At 35.4% G+C, this 23,745-nt stretch overlaps 2 protein-coding genes across 2 annotated transcripts; one reads left to right on the top strand and one right to left on the bottom strand.

Moving 5' to 3' along the window:
* Nucleotides 1–394: 394 nt before the first annotated feature.
* LOC130644919 (bifunctional 3'-phosphoadenosine 5'-phosphosulfate synthase-like) lies at nucleotides 395–5,142 on the bottom strand. The gene is made up of 4 exons (XM_057450707.1): nucleotides 4,954–5,142; nucleotides 2,887–3,864; nucleotides 1,882–2,193; nucleotides 395–1,554 (listed from the first exon to the last, which is right to left on the bottom strand). The coding sequence occupies exons 1-4, from the start codon at nucleotides 5,090–5,092 to the stop codon at nucleotides 1,142–1,144; spliced, it is 1,842 nt and encodes a 613-aa protein (XP_057306690.1). The 5' UTR covers nucleotides 5,093–5,142; the 3' UTR covers nucleotides 395–1,141.
* Nucleotides 5,143–15,391: 10,249 nt separating this feature from the next.
* LOC130646281 (uncharacterized) lies at nucleotides 15,392–18,426 on the top strand. Its single transcript, XM_057452457.1, has 2 exons — nucleotides 15,392–16,015; nucleotides 16,156–18,426. Exon 2 carries the CDS (start codon nucleotides 17,044–17,046, stop codon nucleotides 18,424–18,426), a length of 1,383 nt encoding a protein of 460 aa, XP_057308440.1. The 5' UTR covers nucleotides 15,392–16,015; nucleotides 16,156–17,043.
* The last annotated feature ends 5,319 nt before the right edge of the window (nucleotides 18,427–23,745 follow it).

Here is a 23,745-nt window from a genome sequence, read left to right as displayed (position 1 = left end):
AGCGAAGTCGGCAAAAGTAATTAAAGTTTAAATTTCTATTTTGGTGGAACTGAAAAGATAAATCGCTTAAAATGACCAAACATTGGAAAGTTCGATATTACAAATATGATGAAGAGCAGAAAGTTTTTTGGAGAACTAGGAGTACTTTAGTTCATTAAGCAACACATACGCCACAACCAGCATAACACACGCCACAACCACCAGCAACACATACGCCACAACCAGCATAACACACGCCACCACCAGCATAACACACGCCACAACCACCAGCAACACATACGCCACAACCAGCACCACACACACCACCACAAGCATCACACACACCACAACCACCAGCACCACACACACATACACACACAGTACAAATAAACACAGCACAAAAAAACGACGCAAAGAGAATATATTTCCATTGTATTTCATATAAATGAAGCACACATTTCAATGCAGTTTATTTTAATATTCGTGATTGGCACCGTGCAATAATTTAAGCATTAAAGAAAAAATAAATATATATTGTACCATAAAAAATGAAAAGAAATTTGCAACCGTGCCACTTATACCACACCCGCACACTACTTTTGACGCGTGTCGTTTAAATAGACCCGCGTTAAATAGTGGTGATTATTTTGAGAGAATGTCAAGATTGAAAGCTTGGTATACCGATACATAAGTGCCACAATCAAAAGCACATGTGATGTCAGCATCACTAAATCTTTACCAGTGTAGACACGCCTGATTATGTTAATGTTTAGGTCTTGAGACTAGATTATCAAAAATCAAAAAAGGTAATTTCACCTAAAAAGTGAGGGCGATTCAGAATTTCTCCGAATCAAGTTATTCTGAGACCATCATTGCGCTTGATTTCGCATTTTACAAAATATTTACCTACAAACTCTTATGACCTAATAAAGACAAACGAAGAACACTTTGCAGACGAATACAAAACAAAGACACGTTTACCCAAAGGTAATTTTTAAGAACGCACGTGAATTTTACAAGCAGGTAGACGATTGTTTTTAGATGAAGCTTGGTTTCAATTGACTGTAGATTGTTTTAAAAGTTATTTGAAATGTGCTGTTTACGACTTAACTAGGGTATTGATTATATAAAAATACGTTTTATAAATAGCTACAAAGTTATCCTAGTTGCTTTTTGAGATTGAGCTATAGTAGTCGGCCAAAACTTTCCAAGCTGCAGGAGCCATAAAACCATTCGGTGGTTGTTCTCCGTTTCGTGCGAACGCTCTCATTTTAGTACCAGATATAAATTCAAATTCATCTTTTTTCTCGGGGTTAAAAAATTCCATCTTGTGGTTAACCTTATTGTAAGCTGCTACTTTAAACGGTACAATCTCCAGACGCGTAAGACCAGGGGCCATGGTCAATACTTTCTTTCCATGGGTGGCGTCGTATAAATCTCCAGGTTGGTCAGGATGTCCCATACCAGCAGGATCGCGCCCAACAATATAAAACGTTGCACCTGCCGCAATGCGCGCCTTGCAATGCCACTGAACTTCGGTTGGACCGGCATACATCATAGGAGATGGAAATATGGCTATACGTAAAAATTAGGCAAAAATTAAAGCACATGACACGATTAATAAAAGGTAAAATGACTAAATCTTTCGTAACCAATTAAATCCTCTCCAGACTATATTTGACTCGGGACGTCGTAGCGTTTCCGTAGCGTTTTTCAGTGAATTACATTACAAACTGAACGCCCACTAATAAACACCGCCCTATAACGAGCGCCGCAGAAAAAATGTGGACAAGTAGTTCGAAAATTAAGTCGAGGAAAAAATGATTAAATTTATCAGTAAGTTATTTCCTTGTCTATATTTTTCAAATTTTTGCGCATGCGCATACAAATAATCACACTTACCTAACACTGTGCTTTCAGGATCGAGAACTTTCTCTTTCAAAACAGCTTGATGTTGTTGAATGCGTACAACTAACGGAACATCATCTTCCTTCGTCCAACCTCCAAGTGGATGCAACAACAAAACAGGCTTTTTAAAGCCTCGTTCCAACAGACTACGATGCGTATCCTGCATCAACAGCGCATGGCCATTATGAATTGGATTTCTTAATTGGAATGCGAACACAGCATCAGCGCCAAGGTTAGAGAACTTCTTCCGAAGTTGGTTGGGTTTCAAACGATATTCATCCAAGCCATCGTTCCATTTGATCTCCTCTGAAAAATAAAAAACAGGTTGAAAAATAAACAACAGGTAAAAAAACAATCACTGCCATCATTGAGGTCATGCATATCACTAAAGTCTTTCTTACGCTTTTATGAATTTCTTTTAGGTTGCAGACCATAGACAGTAAAATTTATACAATTCTTGACGTAACTATATCTCTCCTCCTAAACTACAAATTTAGCTACATCACTAATTTTAACGCTTAGTCGCGTAAAAAGGCCTAGCTTACCGATTGTATTCTCTGCTTCTAATCTAAATACACTATGGACAAATCCTCACTGTCCAAACTTGTTATAAACGTTTTTTAACTAGCTTTTTTTTTTCTGAGCACGAACGTTTCTCATTAATCATTTAAGAACTCGACAGTTACTTAAATAACTACATTCCAATTCTATAAAAACTATTTTTGGCACGGGGCCTGTTATGATAAAACAACAATAAGGCTGAAATTTAAGGATTGGAAAAAAAGAAGACCATTGAATGCAATCTAAGAACTTAAAATATACAGAAAATACTTGAATACATAAAAATACTTTTGTTTACTGAAGTTTACGCCTGGTTATTTATTCTTATTTTACATTTTAGCACATTTCAGCTACAATATAAAATACTTCTTCAATCATTCTAATTTCTCCACTTTAAACCTATATATGCCAGTTAGGCTAGATAAAGCCAAAACTTACCAAAAACATACAAATCTCCTCCAACCAACCAGTCACCAGACTCCATGATCATTTTGACATAAGGATGATTAACGCTCCTGGTGCCGAACTGTCTACAGCATCTTTCTTCTTTTCGGTGAGGAAAAATCTCAAATCCTTTCATCATGGCAACTTTTTTCCCATCATACTCCAACACAAACTCTTCCACACCTTCCAGCAATTCTTTTTCTTCATTGTTGATTGGTAAAACTATCGGCACAGACTGGTTAACAGTGTCTGCACCTTGCAGAGTGTTGAAATGAAGCGTTTGAAGGTATCTACGCTCCTTCATAAACCCTTTCAATGGAGACGCCCATCCCTCAGCTAATACTTGTACCCATTGCATATTGACCTTGTTAATTTTAATACATGGCACTGCTTCGGCTTTCTTTTGGTATTCTTTAACTTCGTTCTCAGTAACAAAAAGTTCTTCCACTTCGTTTATCATAGTTCCTGGAATTATTTGGTGGCTTTCTAGTACTTTTAACAATTGCTGGACACATTCATCAACGTTCAACTCACCAGCTTTTAGGACAATATCAGGTTTGACTGGAGCTTCGTAGGCTGAATCAATACCAGTAAATCCCTTTATGACACCAGCCCTAGCTTTTTTATACAACCCTTTCACATCACGTGTTTCACAAATTTCTAAAGATGTATCGATGTAACACTCGAAAAATCTTAAGCCAGCTTCTTCGTGCAGTTTTCTTGCCTTTCTTCGATCTTTCTCGTACGGGCTGATAAAACTTGACAGACAAACAATTCCAGCATCAGCAAACAGCTTCGCAACTTCACTTACCCTACGAATATTTTCTTCTCTATCCTTAGGAGAAAATCCTAAATTTGTGTTTAAACCTTTCCTCATGTTATCACCATCCAGTCCATATGTAGGTATTCCTCTTGAACAAAGATACTCCTCCAGAGCGAAACTTATGGTAGTCTTACCAGCACCCGACAATCCTAAAACGTTTGTGAAATTCCCAATTAGACTCATAGCACTCTAATTATGCAAGTTTAAACAAAGTTATATATCTTTGACGGAAATTAATGTTTTCCATCATTTTTTTGAATTCCCGAGCTAAATAAGTTTCGCGAATTTGACAGTTTTTGCTGCGAAATTAATTTCCCGTGGTAATTTACTAACCATAGCTTGCAAAATTAAAATTCCTGCAGAATTTTACAAATGCTACCTTTTTAAAGATAGGGCATCCATGGGTTAAAAATGGGGTCGTGATAGTCAGAAATTCCATAAAGAAAACTTAGTTATCGGTTACAAACATCTAGAAGTAAGTTTAAAAAGAGTGAGCTATGGGTACATACACTAAAATCTGCCAAACAAAGTCCCCAGCAAACCACAAAGATAAAAATAACTCACAGAAAGTTTTAACATTTTTTGGAACACATTTTCTTTATGCAAACAAAATTGCTGATTTGGTTGCATGCAGTCATCTTATATAGCTGCATATCTATTGTTTCCTTACATCAGTGTAAACTCATAATTCTGTAGGGGGGTAAAGCAAAAAAAAAACACTACATGAAAATTAAGTCTTATGTGAGAACACGATTTTTATGTCATGGTTCTTGTTGCAACATGTAGAAAATGCAATTGGAACAAAACATGATTTTATTAGAATTGTATGAAAAAAGGTTTTCCTGCACCCTTTGCTTAACGCTATTTTTACAGTGCTTTTTAGCTTTTTTTAATATAACGAGGGAGCTTCTTACAGCAAATTATTGAGTTCCTGAACTACATGTAATAGTTAACTTAAACCCATCCTTAATTTTAATATGCAAAGACATGGTAATGCAAGTGTTTGTCCCCATTAAATATTTCCCACAATTTTCTACAATTTTCATTGGGAAGACCTTTTTAGTTTACATAAATTGCTGATTAGAAATGCATTACATTGTTTTGACAACAATGTATATATTTTCACACAGTAGTTCCAGTAATTACAACTAGCAAGTACATATTCATAATTTAATAAGAAGTGCAGTTAGTCTCACACATTAAGATATTAGGATATATAAAACAAGAGTTAACTTTACCAGTAAACCAAATAGTGCAGCCACGAAACTCTTGAGCATGGCCAATAACTTCTCCTCTTTTCTTACGAGACACATGACCTTTTTGAAATTCAACATTTGTTGCCTTGTGTATTGTTTGAGAATCAGATGCTGATGCCATAGTTATATTGTTTAATATATATACTTAACCACTACAAAAAAAAAGGTTAAACATGTTAGTCAATGTGTGTAGCAGTTATTATGTTTTTTACTAGTTTATTTCCAAAGATTTGCACAGAATAACTACTTCAGTGTTTGAAACAGTGTAATCAATGAGAGTGCTGTGTTCTAAATATATACATTGGATATACATTGCCTGTTTAATTTCCCCATATATAGTATGGATTGATAGTTAACTCTGATAACAGCACTTACTCAACACACCTATACACTGTGCACTGGACAAGCATGTCCATGATGTGCATCAGCAACTTGTGATCACAACGCAATTCCTGCAAAAAAAACACACTATCTCATGCTCTACCTTGTTGTAAGGTTTATGAAAATATATTACAAAAGCCTCCATCTCCTAAATTTATTGATTTTTTATTGACCTGCTTGTTGTCTACTTCATTAAAATAGTGAAGAAGATAAGAAATAGACAGCATGATAATTATTGTGGCAAATCAAAAATGATACTGCATAAAATCAAGCACTCGTTAGATGCTATGTGGATAATATCACAAGGTTACCTAAGGTACTTACCAATGTTGCACCCTGAGCTTTTTCACTTTAAATAAAATACATTTACAATAAACAATGATAGGAATAACTACTATTATTATTGAATTGATGTATAACACAAATGATGCTAAACGTTTAATGCTGTTCATTAAGCTGTTATTTAGTTAATTAGCTACTTTGCTTGTATCCAATGCAACATATATTACCAAACCAAAAGAACAAAATTTAATTATTTGTGTGAAACATTGGTATTGCCTATTTCTTAAAAAAAATACAGGTGGACTCTTACCTAGACTTCTAACCTTATACACAATCAAACAGTAAGAAAATCCGGATCAAAAGTTCCTGACCCTATGTTTGTTTACTTACAAAACTCCATCAACTTTATTTATTTAGTTCTAAAACTTTAACACAGAATCACAGTTCTGCTTGCATTGTTTTTCACATTAATATATTTAAATAACTTCCCTTCCAGATGATTAATCTTTTTGTAAATACACTCCATTAAAAATGAATTTCATTCATTTTATAAGCATCCCACCTTTTATGCAACAAGTTTAAAAAAGTATTGAAATATCACCTGCTATTTCTAAATACTTCATTTTTATATTTTATACTAAGGAAATTTATATACACAATTATTCATTTTTACACATAAACAGATGATAGTGGTTACACCGAAATCAAAGTGAATATTACTATCAATAATTTATTATTATGAAGAATGTTCTTTCACAACTACTTTTATTAAAATTTCATATTAAAGGTGTAAATAGTTAACACAAATTACTTTCTTAAAAAAAAAAAAGTTTTTGTCACACTAATAACAGAAACAATCAAAACAAATTCATAAATTTGATTCCACAAAATCACTCACAAGCTGTTTCCTGATATATTGTGCAAAATACTGGTCAGAAATCACATTGTTCACAAATCCTTAATCTCCATGCTCATGATTTGCTCAACCTAAATTGGTACCAGATAAATCTTTCCTGCTTGGTTGTAGGAACATATTTTAAATTATTTTTTAATTTCAATGCTTTTCTTGTCAGCTAAAGATCGATTTTGTAATCATTGACAACATCTTCTGACTTTAGCCAGATGAACTGATTTTGTTTCGCATTGTGAATGATTCTACAAAACAAATACTTTCTTTTTCTGTCTCCATTTACATTCAAAATTTTAAATTTAATTTTGTATTTTACTAGATTACAATATTAGGCTTTGACTGCTACAGTAAAGTTAAAATCTGAACTTGTTATACCATTTTCTTTACCCTTCCCACTCCAGGCATTTTTTACCACATTATTCTTGATCTCAGGCATTTTGGGCAAAAAAACACATATTTTGTTAGCATATACATGTTTAAAATGCATGCAAGGTATTTTTTTTTTAAATATGGCCATAAAGCATTATCTGAGTCCTGTTTCATCTCCAGTAGTGGACATTTCAGTGGGAATGGTATAAGTATATAAAAGAAAAGTTGGCAGTTTGTCTATTAGCCTTGCTTAAATTGTGCTTATGGACCAGAACCTATGCTTTTTAGTGTTTTATAACAGCAAATATAAGATATGTAAGAGGAACCTTTTTATCAAATAAAACATAATAATTTCAAGAAATCATAAAATATATACTAAAACGTTCTTGCTCCAGTGCCAGGAGGAATTGGTTCATTTCTAGCTAGAATCAGATGAACTTTCATCAACTAATTCTTTATCAAAAACTCCTTCGAAATGTTCATCTTCGCTATCACTCTGACTAAATAATGTGTGAAGGGTATGGTAAACCCCTTTTATCCATTTTTTTTTGAAAAATTTTCTATTTAAATCTTTTTCTGTAAAAAGTTTTGTAGAACTTTTTTAAATAAAAATGAAAAAATAGAAGTAGGATAAAACAAGACAAATATAACATATTATTTCTTCAAAAATTTTTTATGGTGTTTACAGATTCTAAATTTTTTTTTCACACCTTCTTTTGAAAGTATTTACACACAAGTAAGGAATTATTTAATGCATACCAGTGTGTGTTTTTAGCACATTTTTACAGGTCAAAGAAAAAAAAAAGAAAAACACTTTTCCCATTAGGAGCTTTAGTTCTCAAGAAATTCTAGGTCAAAGATTTTCTAGGTCAAAGTAGTACTACAGTTGGTGCCAGGAGAGTGTCTGTGAGGACTTTCTGTTCAGTAAATTACTAATTTGTGTGACGTATGTCCACAGGAATGTAAACTAACGTATTCTAAATAATTGAAGCAAGGGAATGCTAAACAGATAAATTGTGTCTCCCGATTGTCTGAACCATTTTTTAAATATCTTTCGCAGAATAAAATAACATTTCGATGTTCTAAATACAGTTTTAGGCAATAATTATTGCTTGAAAACATAAGTACTACGTGTATTCGAATCTTGTGTCATTTTTGTTTTAAAACATCTTGAAAGACTACAGGTGCTTCATTTAATTTACAAGTTTTGAAAACAAAACTTCGAATGATTATGCGCAAAGAAGTGTACTAAAGTAATTTGTGAGCGCACAACAAAACAAAAACAGCTCCAAAGTTTTTATTTCTTTACCTACTTGTGGCATGTTGTTATATTCTTGGAAATTATTATTTTCTATGAGGATGTTGTTCTACCGGAAATTAGCTGTCTTCTTCATTGCTTGAACCTGGCGATAAATTTAATTATTCTAAGAAAACGAAGAAGGGAGTGGGTATTCATCAATCGTCTTCCTGTTGAGCGATATGTACGCTGTGTGACCTCACAAATCAAAAAAATATGTACGAACCAAGTAGGTTTTTGTTCAAAAATGGCAGCGACCGTTTATGTAATTTTGTAATTTTTGGTGGACAAAATTTGGACATATATAAAAAATTTTAAAAATTATAAAAATTAATGCCATGTCAGCCCTCTGAATTAGCGAAAATGTGCGACGGCAAAAATTTGCCACTGTTAAGTCAGCTTCGACGGCAAAACAAAAATCACGCTTTGGTGAAAAAAAGAATTTTGCTGAGGTGAGAAGTTAATTAAAGCTCAAAGTTAAGGGTGTAATTTCAGGGTTTTTTTCTTCTTTCAGATTGGATTTTAGTATTCTAATTTATCAATTGGAAAAAGGCTATTACATAATAATTTATAAAATGAATATTATTTCATGAATTGTTTTAGATTTTGAAATAAAATAAACACCACTTAAAACCATGCAAATCATCCTAATGGTGAATGCAAAAAATCAGATACATTTCATAGACAAGGTAAAAAAATTCAAATCTGGCCCCCAAGACTTTTTGTCCAATAACCTTTTTTTAAGCCATCTATGCTTGAAAGTAGTTTATCATTATTTTATAGCTTTAGATAGTACTTCTTAACAAATATCAGCAAGAAAAACATGAAAAAACTCAGTCACTGTCTTAGGATGCCATCACTGTGCAGGGATGATTGTGTACACTCGTGGTTTGAAATTTTCTCGCACAAGTAATGTCATATTTTTGATCATGCGACTTTAAAATACTGCTAATTTAAAATCTAACATTTTTTTGCAACAATTTATTCAGGAAGTTTAAAAGTGCATTTTAAGTTAAGGTTATTTTGTTCAACACAAAACTGCTTTAAATTGATCACCCTAGCACAGAGTAAAATAAGGATCATGTATAGTTTTAATGAACAGTTATTAGGGTTTGATCAGCAAAGACCCATCAATGCACAAAGTTTTTTTTAAAAAAATATGTTAAGCTGTTACTGTCACTTTTATTGTATAAAAACATTGATCAAAATAATGTATAGGATGAAGTGTTTTTGAAGATATGCAAGTTTAAAATATTTTTTGATGCGATAAACCCATCAATATAAACACCTGGGTCAGTCCACTAAACTCCAGCTTTAAAAAATTTAGCCTAATTTTGGTTCTAGGTACCCCTGGTTATACGAGAGCAACTTGACGTCAGTTATTTCCACCTGTTTCCTATGTTATTGGGTCTCAAACCTAAATGAAATGCAATGACTTAACTAATTTTACCAAATTGCTGTCGATGTCAATCCGTTTTATTTCGTCAAACTCAAAATACTGTCTTAAGGTTACTGTAAAGGAAAAAACTCACTTGATGAGTAGTCTCAGAAAAACCCTTATAATTTATCAATACTTTTACTTTTTTTTAATTTTTTTTTTTGTTTCTGAATGTTTGATGAAAGACTTTTTTGATGGTGTTATTTTCGTGAGATGTTATTTTCCGAAAAGAAAATGTAATGAATTAAACACACACCATTTTTTTTCACCGTACGTTTTAAAATGACTTTCGAACGCGTGGCCGCAGACGTCGCGTTTTTGCACTATTACATCCAGCATAAATTAAATTCAAAAAGTTTCCTGTTTTTTTTTTTGTAACAACGTTGTTATGAAATTATTTGTAATTATATATAATCATTCAAAAAAATGCATATTTTTTACTTTCTGTCGTCATAATTCGCTAATCAGTAATTTATACAAAAAATCCGGGAACCTTTTGTGCATAATTTATTCAGCTTTCCATTACCGAAAATTTCAATGAGCCAATAGGAAGCTTTCGGAAAAAGAGACCACAAACGTAAAGGCATGTATGTGAAAATTTACTAACGAGATATTTGTTTTTAAAGATTTTCGTAGGTGTTATAAAAATGTGTGAACTGAGTATGCAAAAAGATGATGAAAGTGTGAACTTTTTCTTTATGCTGAACATGCGTGCACGCGTTCAGAATTATTAACAGACAGAAGTCAGGGTTACAACAGAAAGCTTATATGCATACTCCTTAACTTTGATTTTTTTTAATGATTTTTTATATGACAACATTTATGTATATATCGATGGTGAAAGTGAACTATCTAAGAAATATTATTATGCATATATTTATAAGGTAGTTTCATATCATGCATAATGTTGACAAAAAATATGCGTAACTCATTTTGCACATATTTTCTCGAAGGTGTGAAGGATATAACACCTCTGAAAAAGCTCTTTCCAGAAAAAAGGTATGTTCCAAATATTTTCATGGAATATAAAATATGTCATTCGAAAGAGAATTTTTTTTTCTATATATATGTCATGAATTTTTTGCAAAAACCTAAAAATAAAATTTGTTTCCTTTACAGTAACCTTAAAGTGATTCCTGCAATAAAAATGATATTTTTGTATGTTATAGAGGATAAAAAGCAAGCTTTTTAGAATTTTTTAAAAACCTTTAATCATTTTTAAGATTTCTAGCTGCACATCTGAAATAAGTATATAAATTAACTTGAAATATTTTGCAAATTTACATACATAATATTAAAACTTTTAAGCTGGGTGGACTTATTCTCTTGGTGATATCTTGGGATGTGTAAAGTTTTGTGGTCTAAGAATGGCCTTTTAATCATAAGTAGAAATGTGATGTCAGCATTTTTTAAAATCATACGATCCCCAATTTTGAATATTTAAAATCGTGAATAACGTGAGAACAGAAAAGATTTTTAAGAAATTTCAAAGGACTTGATAAACAACTTCTTATTCCCCACAACATAAAAGTATCATGTTTAGGAATCCATTTAATTAACAAATCATATTTCACTGTTTGTTAAAAAAAATCAGCTATAGGTGAAAAAAAATAATGTTAAAAAAATGAGTGAAATGGAATTAGCTAACAGAAACATAAGCTGCTTCGAATTCCCACCAAGGTTATTTCTCTTCACCACCTAAATTTATTTAAATTTTTGTGAAAATACTTAGCTATCTACACTGAAATGTAGCATCAGTTTAACCAAATAATATTTTTCATTCCAAATGGTGAATCACAAGAAAACTTTGTGTGACAATACGAATAAACCCAGAATGCAGAAACATTGAAAAATGCCTACACATTAAATGTTTAGTCTCCTAACTTACAGATGCACATATGCATTTGGAGATATCACCTAATATAGAAGCTATATCTCTGTTTTGGCTACTTTAATCCTGAGGGAGTGGAAGGAAACAAAGTGACCATGAATCATAAACTACTCATGCTTAGGTGATGAAACTTTGTGCCGTTGTAGGAAGACTTAACACAAACTCATGCCAAGTAAAAATTATCTTAATGGCATCACATTTACTGGAAATGATGTTACACCTACCTAAAAGATACTGTAAATGATTGATTATGCACCTACTCTCGAATAAGTGTGCCTCTCAAATAAGCAACCACCTTTTTCTGCATTTTTTTATAAGTACCCCTCTCCAATAAAGGGAGTGCTTATTCAAATATTACGGAATTAAAAAAAAACAATTTTTTATATACTCAAAACCAGTTCTGTTTTAAAATCATTTAAGATCCATTTTCTGTAAGAGGACATACACATTATTTATCTTCTGTTTTTATATTTTACAACCATTACACCTAAAAAAAACCTTTTATATACATATAAGACAAAAATAAGATTTTTTATAAGCCCCTCTCCTAATTTAATGCTGTTCTAGAATAAAACAGCCACCCTAAAAGTCAAAATTTTAAATAAGCACCCAAGGCGCTTAATCAAGCATTTATGGTTAGCTATTTTCTTATATATACTTTCTTTATGCTTTATTTTCTTCAAGCGTTATTGATGTTATAACCTCATTCTTGCTACAATTGTAGACTGTGTAACAAAAAATTATTTTATATTACAAAAACTGATACTTAATGACCTTATTGCGGTCCAAATTACCATCTGAAAGAGGTTTGCTTGATGACATTATTTAGAACTGAAATGACATAATTCCGCTTGATTTTTTTCCTAATCTTAATGGTCTGTCATTTTCCCTAGGACCCACATATGTACTTGCAGTACCAACATCTATACATGTAATGATTTATATAACAAATTTTAAATCAGTCTTTTTTTTTAAATTCACAATAATATATCCTTGTCCCCAAAATGCAATACCTCCTGCAAAATATAAAAATTTTCAAAAAAACTTTTTTATCACAAGCCCCAATAAAAGTTAAGAAAATTACAAAAGTAATGTCCAGTCCAACAGGCTGCAAGGATTTTGTTCCCCCAGGTATTACAGGGTTAACATATTTGCAAAACATATTGGCAACTCCATTTTTTTGCTATGGAAAATTTGCCTAAATGGGTAATTCCAGTGCCTTTCATTAATAGATACTTTACTCTACATCATGGCCTTGTGCTTTTTTACTTGCGAGAATGGACAAGCATGTAGCTAAGTAGAAAAATTTTGTAAACTTTTGTTAACATTAGCAAGTCAACCATCAAGTATAAGAAAAATTGCACATTTATTGCAATGTTGCAATGTAAACATTATGACTAAATTTAGAAAATAAAAACAATAATAAATCAAATACAGCTAGCAAACTGTAGCTGAAAGAAGTGCTGAAAGAAGTATCCTACCCTCAGTGTCAAGCAAAACGCAGTCGTTACAAGACAAGATCACTACTTTCAATTTCCTGTGCCTGCTCTACCACGTTTAACATTGAGCTACTTTTGACTTATTAAATATGGCGTGAACAACATGGAAAAACATGGTAAACAAATCAGATTGGTAAACTTAGAATCCTCCCGACTTTAGACTGCATAATTTCGATGTCATAATTATTTTTTTATTAAGACTTCAAGGATTTATCACTAAAACAGCTACTCCTTGTAAAGATATGTTTCTTTAAAGTAAAGATTCAGGTTTAAAGGTAGCAATATTCTGACCCACATGGAAAACATTAGTTACAAGAGTCAATTGGTAGGTCGTATTTTTTTGGAGAAATGGAGAAATGCCGAACATAGAGCAAACCGGAAAAATACCGTACATTAACATAAAATTTTGCGCACATGGTTTTTCTATTTAGTAAAAAAATGTGAGATTTGCAATTTATATAAAATTGATAACTCGTGTTTTTCTTTAATTTTATTACTATCTCGCCTGCGAGGAGTATTCAAATACAGCTGTCCGTCCCAAAATGGAAATTTTTGGCTCTCTGAGCACCGACACGGGAGTAGTCGTGTGTTCGAATCTCATCTTGGTAACTATTTTTACTTTTTTTTTTCTTTTTACTATCTCGCCTGCGAAGATAGGTTTCCAACTCGTAACTAACTAAATGTCCCAAATGGTCAATTGCAAAAAGGTATGCTGAACATAATAGTGACATCATAATTTTGATTTTTGTCACCTAAATGTCATTTTAGGCCAAAATTGGTCCAAAAATTAAAACTACTTTATTTTAGACAAAATTTGGCAAAGTTAACAAAAAACGTATGCTGAACATGATGGTAACATTAAAATTTTGATATTTGTCACCTAAATGTCATTTTAGGCTAAAATTGGTCCGAAATTAAAACTACTTTATTTTCGACAAAATTTGGCACAGATAACAAAAAAAGTATGCTAACATGATGGTGACATCAAAATTTTGATTCTTTGTCACCTAAATGCCGTTTAAGACCATAAACGTTTCACTCACGCGACTTTTAACCATGGATGATAGGCTGTATTTTTGTTAGCAGAAATTGTAGAATTGGGTCGCATTGTGGATGTTTCATAGTTGTGCATTTTTAATAGCGAGATAGTTTATGCAGCGCCTGCATCTTGTTTCATTTCATTTAAAAACGTTTCGCGATTGATTCGCCTTCATTTTGGCGTGGGAGGTAAATAGATTGGAAAGGACCAAGAAGAAGATGTATGGCTGATTAATAAAACTTAATGAAGCAATCTCGTTAGGTAATTTTAAAAAGCTATCGCGAATGAATTAATTAATGAAATGGAACATGATGAAATGAGATTAAAAATGAGAATCTTGAAGACGATGAAAACACAAACGCTGTAGGCAATCATTGCCAAAAGATTGTGATGTACATGTGGACTGTTCGGAAAATAACAAAGTGCGAATCATAAGCAAAGAACCCAGAGGAAACTTTGTTTTTCACCTGAGGAGAAAGACGTCATATTGGGAAACAAAATGTTCACCGATGAATCCATCAACATGGCACAAAATCTCCTGTGTAAACAGTTCCCAATATTTGATAGATTCCATGATACAACGCTTGCACTGGCTAACGGTTAAGAAAAAATAAAAACATACATATCTAGAAAGTGGGAAAAAGTTCTGGGAACGAGATTGGCGCACACTTTCCTTCCATCGACAGATGGCCGTGTGGCACACAGGATCCCTGCATAGCTAATGTGAAACACCCTCGTGAAACAAACAGCGTGTGTATCTCTACGATAGTCTCAATTTGAGTACATTTTATGCCTTTGTAGCATCTCAAATGGCGGACATGAGCAACTGCAAAGAGAGTGTGTTAAATGTTAATATCGAACAGGTGCAAAAGCAGCTCAATTACGTCGATTATGGGCTTTTTGCCATGCCACAAGTATTGCTTTCAGCAAAGATCCGAGGAAACAGAATTACAAAGACGCATCGCTACGTAGCCATTTTGTGAAATGCTTTGAACAAAACAAAAAGGAACCTTTTCCAACCGTTAAAAATAAAATGTTGCGTTGCCGAAGAAAATCTACAACGGTCGAATTATTTTGCTCCTGTAGAATGCCATACTGCATATATGATAAAAATGAAGACAAGGATATGGTGGAATGCAACAAATGTCTGAAATGGTTCCACAGAAAATGCGAAGACATACCTCACTATGTTTTTAAAAGAAGTTATCACAAAAAATGGTTTTGTTCCAGCTGCAATTGACTTCGGCCCTCACATTAAGTAAGCTAGCTGTTATTATTTTGTTATTTTTAATTTTAAAAACTAACTGGGAGGGGGTGGTGTAAGCAAAGAAAGCCTGGAGATGAACTAGGAGTTATTGCTTTGCAGTATACTGGCTGAACTTGGATTATTATTATTTTTTTGCGAAATTTTAAACCTACCAATGGACTCTTGTAACTAATGTTTTCCCTTAGGGAACACGGCCCGTCTTAAGACAGGACGGACCATCCTTAGACAGGGTGGCCCATCTTTTGACATGCTGCCCTGTCAATTGACGGGCCAGGACAAACTTGCGACGTGGCGTTAGATGTTTGCATACATCAAGACCTTGTATTCACCGTAAACAAACTCCAATAAAGTGAAAAAACTGGACTGCTGCAACTTTTTCTGGCGTATTGTTGTATACGGCTAGCTGAAATTAAATCATAGTTGATAGACAAAAACCCTGGTTTAGAAAATCGGTAAACTTCAAAGAGCCAAAGATCAATTTTTCGCTGATGTTGAAAATGCGCATTTTTAAGCTAACCGTGCACGCTGATTCAAAAATGGCAGAGCGACAAGAGAAAACATTGCTTGAGGAAGAAACTTTTTACTATTTAGACGACGATTTTGATAAAATTTTAGAGTTTTTAGAAGAAAATGAAATACCAGAAGATGAAATAGAATCTATCGCTGAAAATGTAAGTACTTTTTGTAATTTTTAAGAAATTGCATTATCATAAATTTACGCCTAGGAAGCTAGCTAGCTAACTTTATCTGACTTTTGTTAATAAAACTGTAGCTTTTAAAAAGATCCAGCTAATTTCTAATTCATTTATAGATTAAACCAGGTTCGTTTATGTGCGAAATTTGTGAAAAACGTTGCAAGAGTAAAGGTGGGTTGAAACTCCATAAAATAAAGCATACATTAACTACACAAGTAAATAATGAAGAAGCCGATTTTTTAATCATAACTGTTCAGAGATTTTCTTGTATTGTAGCTGATTCCTGCAAAAAGATTTTAGACAGCCTCTATCCTGAGGCTATTGAGTCTGAGTAAATAATCTTAGAATTTGTATGATTCTGAGTCTACAATTATTCTTATAAAAAGAGTTTATATTTCGGACCGCACAATATAATGTTTTGTAATTTTTCAAGGTACGCTACTTACATGTAATTATATCTTCCGCATGAAAATGTCTTTCGCAGGTGTAAACTCGATCGTTTTTTTTATCTACAGCTTAAAATTCTCATTGAGCTCACTACTTTTTGTTATCACATTCAGCCACTTAAATATCCCTACCCCTTTTTTTTTCTTCGACTAGTATGACATCCAACTATAGAACAATTATCTCCCGGCATTTTATCGCATCTCGATAGCTACTTGAAAATCAATTTTTGTTCTAGTAAAAACAAATGAAAACACAGAAGGTAAAATTACCAGAAACTTTAGAGATAGAGAAATGTTCGTTCTGGCGCAGTCGACGTCGACTAAAGGGAAATCCCTAATTGTACTGCAAGTCACCAACACAAAATAATATTAAATGATATCATATGCTAATAACTAACACATAATCATACTAATACAAATAATAACATATAATATTAAATGATATAAACAACATATGACGTCATCAACGCATGCGCAATAGCAGAATATGAGTAAGAATAATGACCATGCGCCAGAAAAATTTGTTGGTTGGAATCAGAAATCTATATAATAAAGGAGATGGATTTGAATTTAAATACCGTAAAACAATTACACGCCATCGCGGAAACCCGTGGACTTACGGGCTATTCAAAATTACGTAAAGTAGATCTTGTTGCTTTATTAGATACATCCTCAGGACCTGCTCCTGCTCCATTTTCACCAGAAGCCATGAATGTCTTTGAACGTGAGGAAATGGCAAAGACTGGTCCCATTAAAAGCAAGATAGAGCCAAATGTACCATCACTCGAGGCAATGAATGTCTTTGAACGTGAGGAAATGGCAAAAACGCGTCCAATAGTAAAGAGTAAGTTGCGAGAATTGTCAGAGTGGCTACTATCACATGTACCAGAGAGTATCAAGGGACCGGTACGGCAAACCTTTGCATCAGTTAAAAATCGTATACTCTCATTATATCATGGAGCAAGAAAGACCCTTCTTGGTGAAATCGAGGAGGAGGCAAATGAGGATCATGCAGAGGATGATCAAAAGGAGCATGATTTTACACCCAAGGAACATAAACATTCTCTACACAAAACATTCAGGAGTTACCGCATAACTGGTATTGATGGAACAGATAATAATGGGTACTTGGACATGGTTCGATCACATGTGAAAAAACTCATTGAAAACCAAGTGGAAGAAATGGGATCTGCGAAAATCCAATGCTCGCTCTGGATCCTATGGAGAAAACCCATTGATGGTACCAACGAGTTTATTGAGGTAGACAAGGTATTCCACAGCAATATGACATCAGTATTTCAGGGAACAATCGTGGACGAAGTGATGGATATGATGTTCGCACAAATCAGAACACATGTAGAAAACCCTGCATTACCCAAATCTGGGTTTAGCATAGGTCGCATTCAGCATTTAGATGTTGATTTTCATAAGCTGAAGCTAACGCGAGGCTTATCATATATCGAAACACAAAAGTGGATAGCCACTAAGAAAGCGATCATCAACCCGAATAACAACGATGAAGAATGCTTTCGATGGGCTTTAGTAGCCGCCTTGCATCATGAGGATATAGCAAAAGATCCTCAAAGAATCAGCAAGCTGCGACCTTATATAGATCGATACAACTGGCAAGGCATTGAGTTTCCAACATCCATCAAGGACATCAACAAATTTGAAAGAAACAATCCCGATATTGCCGTGAACGTTTTGTATGTAACGGGAAGGAGCTTTAATATCTTGCGGCGATCAACATTTAATGAAAGAAAGAGACAGCAGGCTAATCTTCTACTACTCACCGATGAGAAGAAGAACCATTACGTAGCCATAAAAAATCTATCAAGGTTATTGGGAAGCGAGATATCAAAAAACCATGGTAAAATGAACTTTTGCATGAATTGTTTAGAAGGATTTCAAACAGTCACAATCACCACAATATCAAGTTAGTTACGAATGAAGCGGCATATACGAAGCTGACCATGCAACCAAATTTCAAGAGCGGGATTTGCTTCAGTAAAAATTTGATGGGTATTGAGATGGGTAGAACAGGAATAAAGATGAACAAGCCCGTATATATTGGGCAGGCCATACTTGATCTGTCAAAAACCGTTATCTATGATTTCCACTGTAATTATATGCAGCCAAAGTACGGTAGTAAATTGAAGATTTGTTACATGGATACTGATAGTTTCGTCTATCACATAAGAACAGAGGATTTCTATCGGGATTTTGCCGATGATGTAGAGATGAGGTTTGACACGAGTGCTTATAACAAGGATGACAACAGACCTCTCCCCATCGGCAAAAACAAGAAAGTCGTGGGCTTGATGAAGGATGAATTAGGCGGGAAAGTCATGACTTCCTTTATAACTCTGAGGCCCAAAGCCTACGCCTACAAGAGCCTCACAAAAGAGAGAGGGGGTGATCGCAAAGCAAAAGGTGTAAAAAAAGCCGTGACTAAAAAATGTATAACGTTCGAGGACTATGAGCAATGTCTGAATGAAGGTATTGACATAAACAAAACCTGGCGTTGTATTAATAACAAAGGTCATGTTACATACACGCAGGAAGTCACAAAAATCGCGCTTAATAGAGCTGACGATAAAAGGATCGTACAAGCTGATCAAATAACAACGCTTGCCCGGGGTCATTATCGGTTGAAGAAATAAAAATGGAGTTATTATTACTGATCGCGATCATACTCCCATACATCTTGATACTTGTTTTTTTACATAGGTACCGGCGTATAATAAATATGGCTCACAACTTAGCAGAAATATTCGACGATGTTGTAGATACACCACCAGAAGCGCTTGAGCAAAAATTAGACAAACGCCAAATCCTGAAAGACATCTGTAAGACCAAGCCTCATCTTTTACCGAAAAAATGCACAGATAATTTCATCGATAAGGCATCAGATGAAATTGTCGAGAAAATACATGCAGAGGTAGTCGAACGCGACCTCTATGAGAAAGGAGCCAAGACTGCCTTGGCTCTCAGTACCCACGCGATAAGTATGTATACGAAGGTCATAGGCAATATTGTACCGCTTGATAGTCCCGAGGCTCTACGCCATGATCTAGAATTATTATAAAAGATGATCTAGAACTATTATAAAAGAATCCATGGCTGACCTGGGTATAGTCCTGTACACAACCTTTGGTCGATTCCTCGCGCCTCTGTTGGTAGCTGCCCACACGATAAATCATACTCAGATTTCTAAACAGGGTGCCCCCGAATCGGTGAATGATACAAGCCCTCCATCATAAAAAGAAGATTTTATAAGTCTCGTGGCTTATAAAAAATGAGTGAAGAGTCTACTAACCAAGTAATTACCAAGAAGAATGAAGGTCGTGTTGCAGCTGGCAAGAGACTTGCGGAATGGAATCGCAAGAACAAAGCCGACTTGGAGAAGAACATGAGCAAAGGTAATTCCCAAGAGCAGTTCCTCCCAAGTCCATGCGAAGTGTCTATCTCTATGGCGCTGCAGGCATCGTTGCTATACTCGCTTGTGTAGGAGAGGTATATCATATTTTACGTAAGCAGCCCGCAGCGGATCAACAGCCTACCGAAACACGTGCACCAGAGCAGCGTCAACCTTCAAAACCCCAAGCCCAGCCAGATATTGATATTTTTCACATGCGATATGGTATAATAAAGCATGAGCAGCAAAGAATATCAGAAAGAGGTTATAGATTCTTTATGGGAATCCGTGAGATTAGTATCATATACTATTCTGCTAGTACTAGGTGCAAAAAAGGCGCTAGGGGTTTCTCGACCAGGTGCCAAGATGGATCTTGAGGACGGGGTTAATTTGGCAGGATATATGACTGGGGCTATCTTATTTGACGATTACGCGATTAAGCAAGGCTGGTATAAGCGTTCCATGATGCCACATAAGTAATCACCTACAAGTTTCATGTATACCACGTGGTATACATGAATAAATGACTTTTGATATAGTTAAAGACCCCTGCACTACAATATTTACAGGCCATACCTCGTGTGGCAAGACCCAACGTGTTCTCGATCTTTTGGAGAATGAGTACAAGGATCATTTTCATAATATAGTGATCCTATGTCCAACAATTCGATGGAACACCACTTACCTTGATAGAGCATCGCTTTGGAAGGATGACTATGTGTTTTTGATAGAGCCAGGTGACCAGCTGTTCTATTGGATAAGCAAATTTTTAAACTTCTCGCAGGTGAAGACACGCTCTTTATAATTGACGACGTCATCTCTGATGAATCTCTCGACAAAAAAAGGCAACCCTTGCTCGAGTTAGCTATCAGCGGGAGACATCGAAGACACAGTCTATGGCTCTTAACTCAAAGCTATACCGCTTTAACGAAGAACCTCCGCCGGCAGAAAAAGCAACTGCTCATGTGGTACCCGCACAAAAGATCTGATCTCAAATTGGTGGATAAAGAGACAAACATAATTAACGACTGGGAAGCGATCAGGAATCAGTTGAAAAAATCCAAACATGCCTGTTTGTATATTAGAGTGGAACATCCTAGGGCCTGGAGTGTTCTAGAATAAATGTCATATATAAGAACCTTAGAAAATCAGCTGGCTGCCTGTCATGAGGAAATGGATAGGATACCACATTTGGAGCGGAGCATAGAGGCTCTTGACGAAGAGCTTCGTGATGTTCTGGAGAGAGAAAGGAATCCCAAGTATTTTTTTTATAACCGTCCTAGTTATATGGACCCTGGTTGGGGTAATGTAAATAATAAAAATGTCCTCTCTTGCGTTAAACACAATACCTGTTGGAGCTATTGAGATATTATTAAACAACCAGGGTCAACCCATGTTTAAACGTGCTGATCTCGGGAAGTTTCTTGGGATTGAGAAGATTGCAGAGTCATATCAGGATAAACCCACCATCTCCCGTGATGAAATGTGTTGTTTTTAAACCAACCCCTTGGAAAAATTAAAAATCCTCATGATGCTTTCATAACATTAAATAGTGCTTTGGAGATTTGTTCGCGTTCAAGAAATCAAAGGCACTTGAGATTATGAAATAACTTGCGGTAAAGGATATCGAAAAATTAAAAGAAACCATAGAAGAGCATCGTCAAGCCCTCGCAATACTTAATGATGACCTGAAGGAGCGAGAGAACCAGCTAGATCTACGAACATTGGAAATTGCGGAACTCCGTGATCGTTATGTTCCCAATGGTTATCCGTATGATAATGTGATATGTGTTATTGACAAGAACTATCCTAATGAATGTGGGAAAAAAGGCCAACATCCCCACTATATAATTCGTAGCCAGCGCAGATCTTTAAACGATTATCTCCGTACCCTACGGGAGATGTATCCTAATATGATCGAGAGAAATCCAATATGTGATGATCCCAACGCCGTATATACATGGAATAGGTTCAGGGATGATAATCTTGGGATAGCTAATTCATGGCGAAATCATTTTAGTTTACCAGATGACGCCACACGCGAGTTATTCGAAGGGTTGTATGATATCGATATGTCATAATATGTTTTTGTTGCTCTTATGAGCCACAAAAAATCGAGAAATATTACCATTGTTTCACATAATCCGGGTGCAATTCTACATCCTCGGGTACTAGCATTAATTCTTCAGCCACAAAACTCCGATCAGGCCCATCTGCCAAGTAGTACAGGAGGCGTGTACCAGTCACGATACGATCGAGTCTATACGTCTTTTTGCTCCACCAGGAATCCGTCGCGCGTTTCCGAGTATCGCAATGTTGCTCGCCGGGTTGTAGCAGATACAGAGATAAGCCGTCATCAGGCAAAGTTTCCTCAGGATACTCCTCGCTTTCGCAATCGGCACATCATCGAGCTTGATGGCTTTTGAAGGTTTCATACCGATCATGGCCGTCTTGGAATTGTTCATGGTTTTCACGATAGTGTACAGATGCTTGACCCATGTGGTACTCTGTTCGTCAGTTAGTAGCTCTTGCGCATCTTGGGGTTTGAAGAGCCTTTGTGCGAGTACTTTGTTGTAGGACTCCACGAATGCCGTGAAAGTATGATGGTACTTGGTAGTAGCACGCTTGATCTCGACAGCTTTGGATTCTAACAGCTTCGTCACGTCTGATTTGAATTCTGACCCATTATCACATTGGAAGATACTCGGATATCGGAGAGGCCCTGCTTTGTAAATATCGCGGAGCATCTCCGCAACTTCACTAGCTTAGTACGTTCACTTCTTAGTACGTAGCGGTCTTGCCACTTTGTAGCGAGATGCCACGTCAATGCCTGTTAGTGTATATTTATAGGTGTTGCCATATACCCTATCGTGGGGCATATAGAGTAGGTCGAATTGATGCATATGATTAGGCTTTGTAACGGTGAAATGCGGGTAATTAATGCGCTTGAAGCCTTTGATATGCCTGAGCCAAGCAATTTGCCGACTCAGCCAATGTATAATTTTCTTTTTTGAGAGGTCAGTGCTCTCAACGAGCTTAGCGACCGCCTTGCGTCCAGTCCAAAGATGTTCGGGCTGGTAGTAGATTTGACTTAACTTTCCTGCTTCCTCAGGAGTAATGATATGCGCTTTTGACATGTTTATTATACATGTCAAAAATATTCCTTACATGTGCTTGTACACCGCGAAACCCAGCAGAGCCAAGGACCCTACGATGAAAGTCAGTTCGCCGTCTTGTTGCTGTTTGCTGGGTATATAGTAGTCGGATAGTTTGGGAGCTTTTTCGATCGTCGCTATATAGTACTGTCGCATGCCTTCATTGAGTTCTTTAAGACTCTCGCCAGTTTGACGCTTAAGCTCACGTTGCCGATTGTACCAATCGATCTTCGCTTGACGATCGCGCACCCACCTGAGCGGCTTGGAGTTGTTCAATAGTTTTATCGTGTCTTTTGCGCTCTTCCTCACCATGCCCACTTAGTTTGCTGAAGAGATAGTTACTCTCCAAGAATTCTAGAGCGTTGATCACGCCCCGCCAGCCATTATCGCGAGACTTGCCATTTATTTTGTAGATCCAAGACCAATAAAACAAATTTTGATGGTCTTAATATTCTACTGAATGAAAACGACCATCCAGGATCTTTCCGTATCTTTCCGTAAAGAATTGGCCTATGGTCACTATGGAATCACGTTGACCGAAGAGCTCAGCTACTTGCTCCATGTGATCTTTTGGAGCATCGTGTTGGAAAAGAGCTGATTGGGTTCTCCCTCAATCGGGACACTAACCGACGATATACCAGGATTATAGAATTTTTCATTGTTACCAGCATATGCCTTATCTGCATT

This window comes from Hydractinia symbiolongicarpus, chromosome 5 (assembly GCF_029227915.1).
Source record: "Hydractinia symbiolongicarpus strain clone_291-10 chromosome 5, HSymV2.1, whole genome shotgun sequence".
Lineage (NCBI taxonomy): Eukaryota > Metazoa > Cnidaria > Hydrozoa > Anthoathecata > Hydractiniidae > Hydractinia > Hydractinia symbiolongicarpus.
This window is presented reverse-complemented; position numbering and strand designations above follow the sequence as displayed.

Bases quoted from the DNA above. Each gene is read 5' to 3' on its own strand.
- LOC130644919 (XM_057450707.1), bottom strand. From the start codon at position 5,092: ATGGCATCAGCATCTGATTCTCAAACAATACACAAGGCAACAAATGTT. The intron at 3,865-4,953 runs GTAAAGTTAACT...CAAACGTTTTAG, and splicing joins CTGCACTATTTGGTTTACTG to GATTGTCGGGTGCTGGTAAG. The intron at 1,555-1,881 runs GTAAGTGTGATT...TTTTACGTATAG, and splicing joins TCCTGAAAGCACAGTGTTAG to CCATATTTCCATCTCCTATG.
- LOC130646281 (XM_057452457.1), top strand. From the start codon at position 17,044: ATGGATTTGAATTTAAATACCGTAAAACAATTACACGCCATCGCGGAA.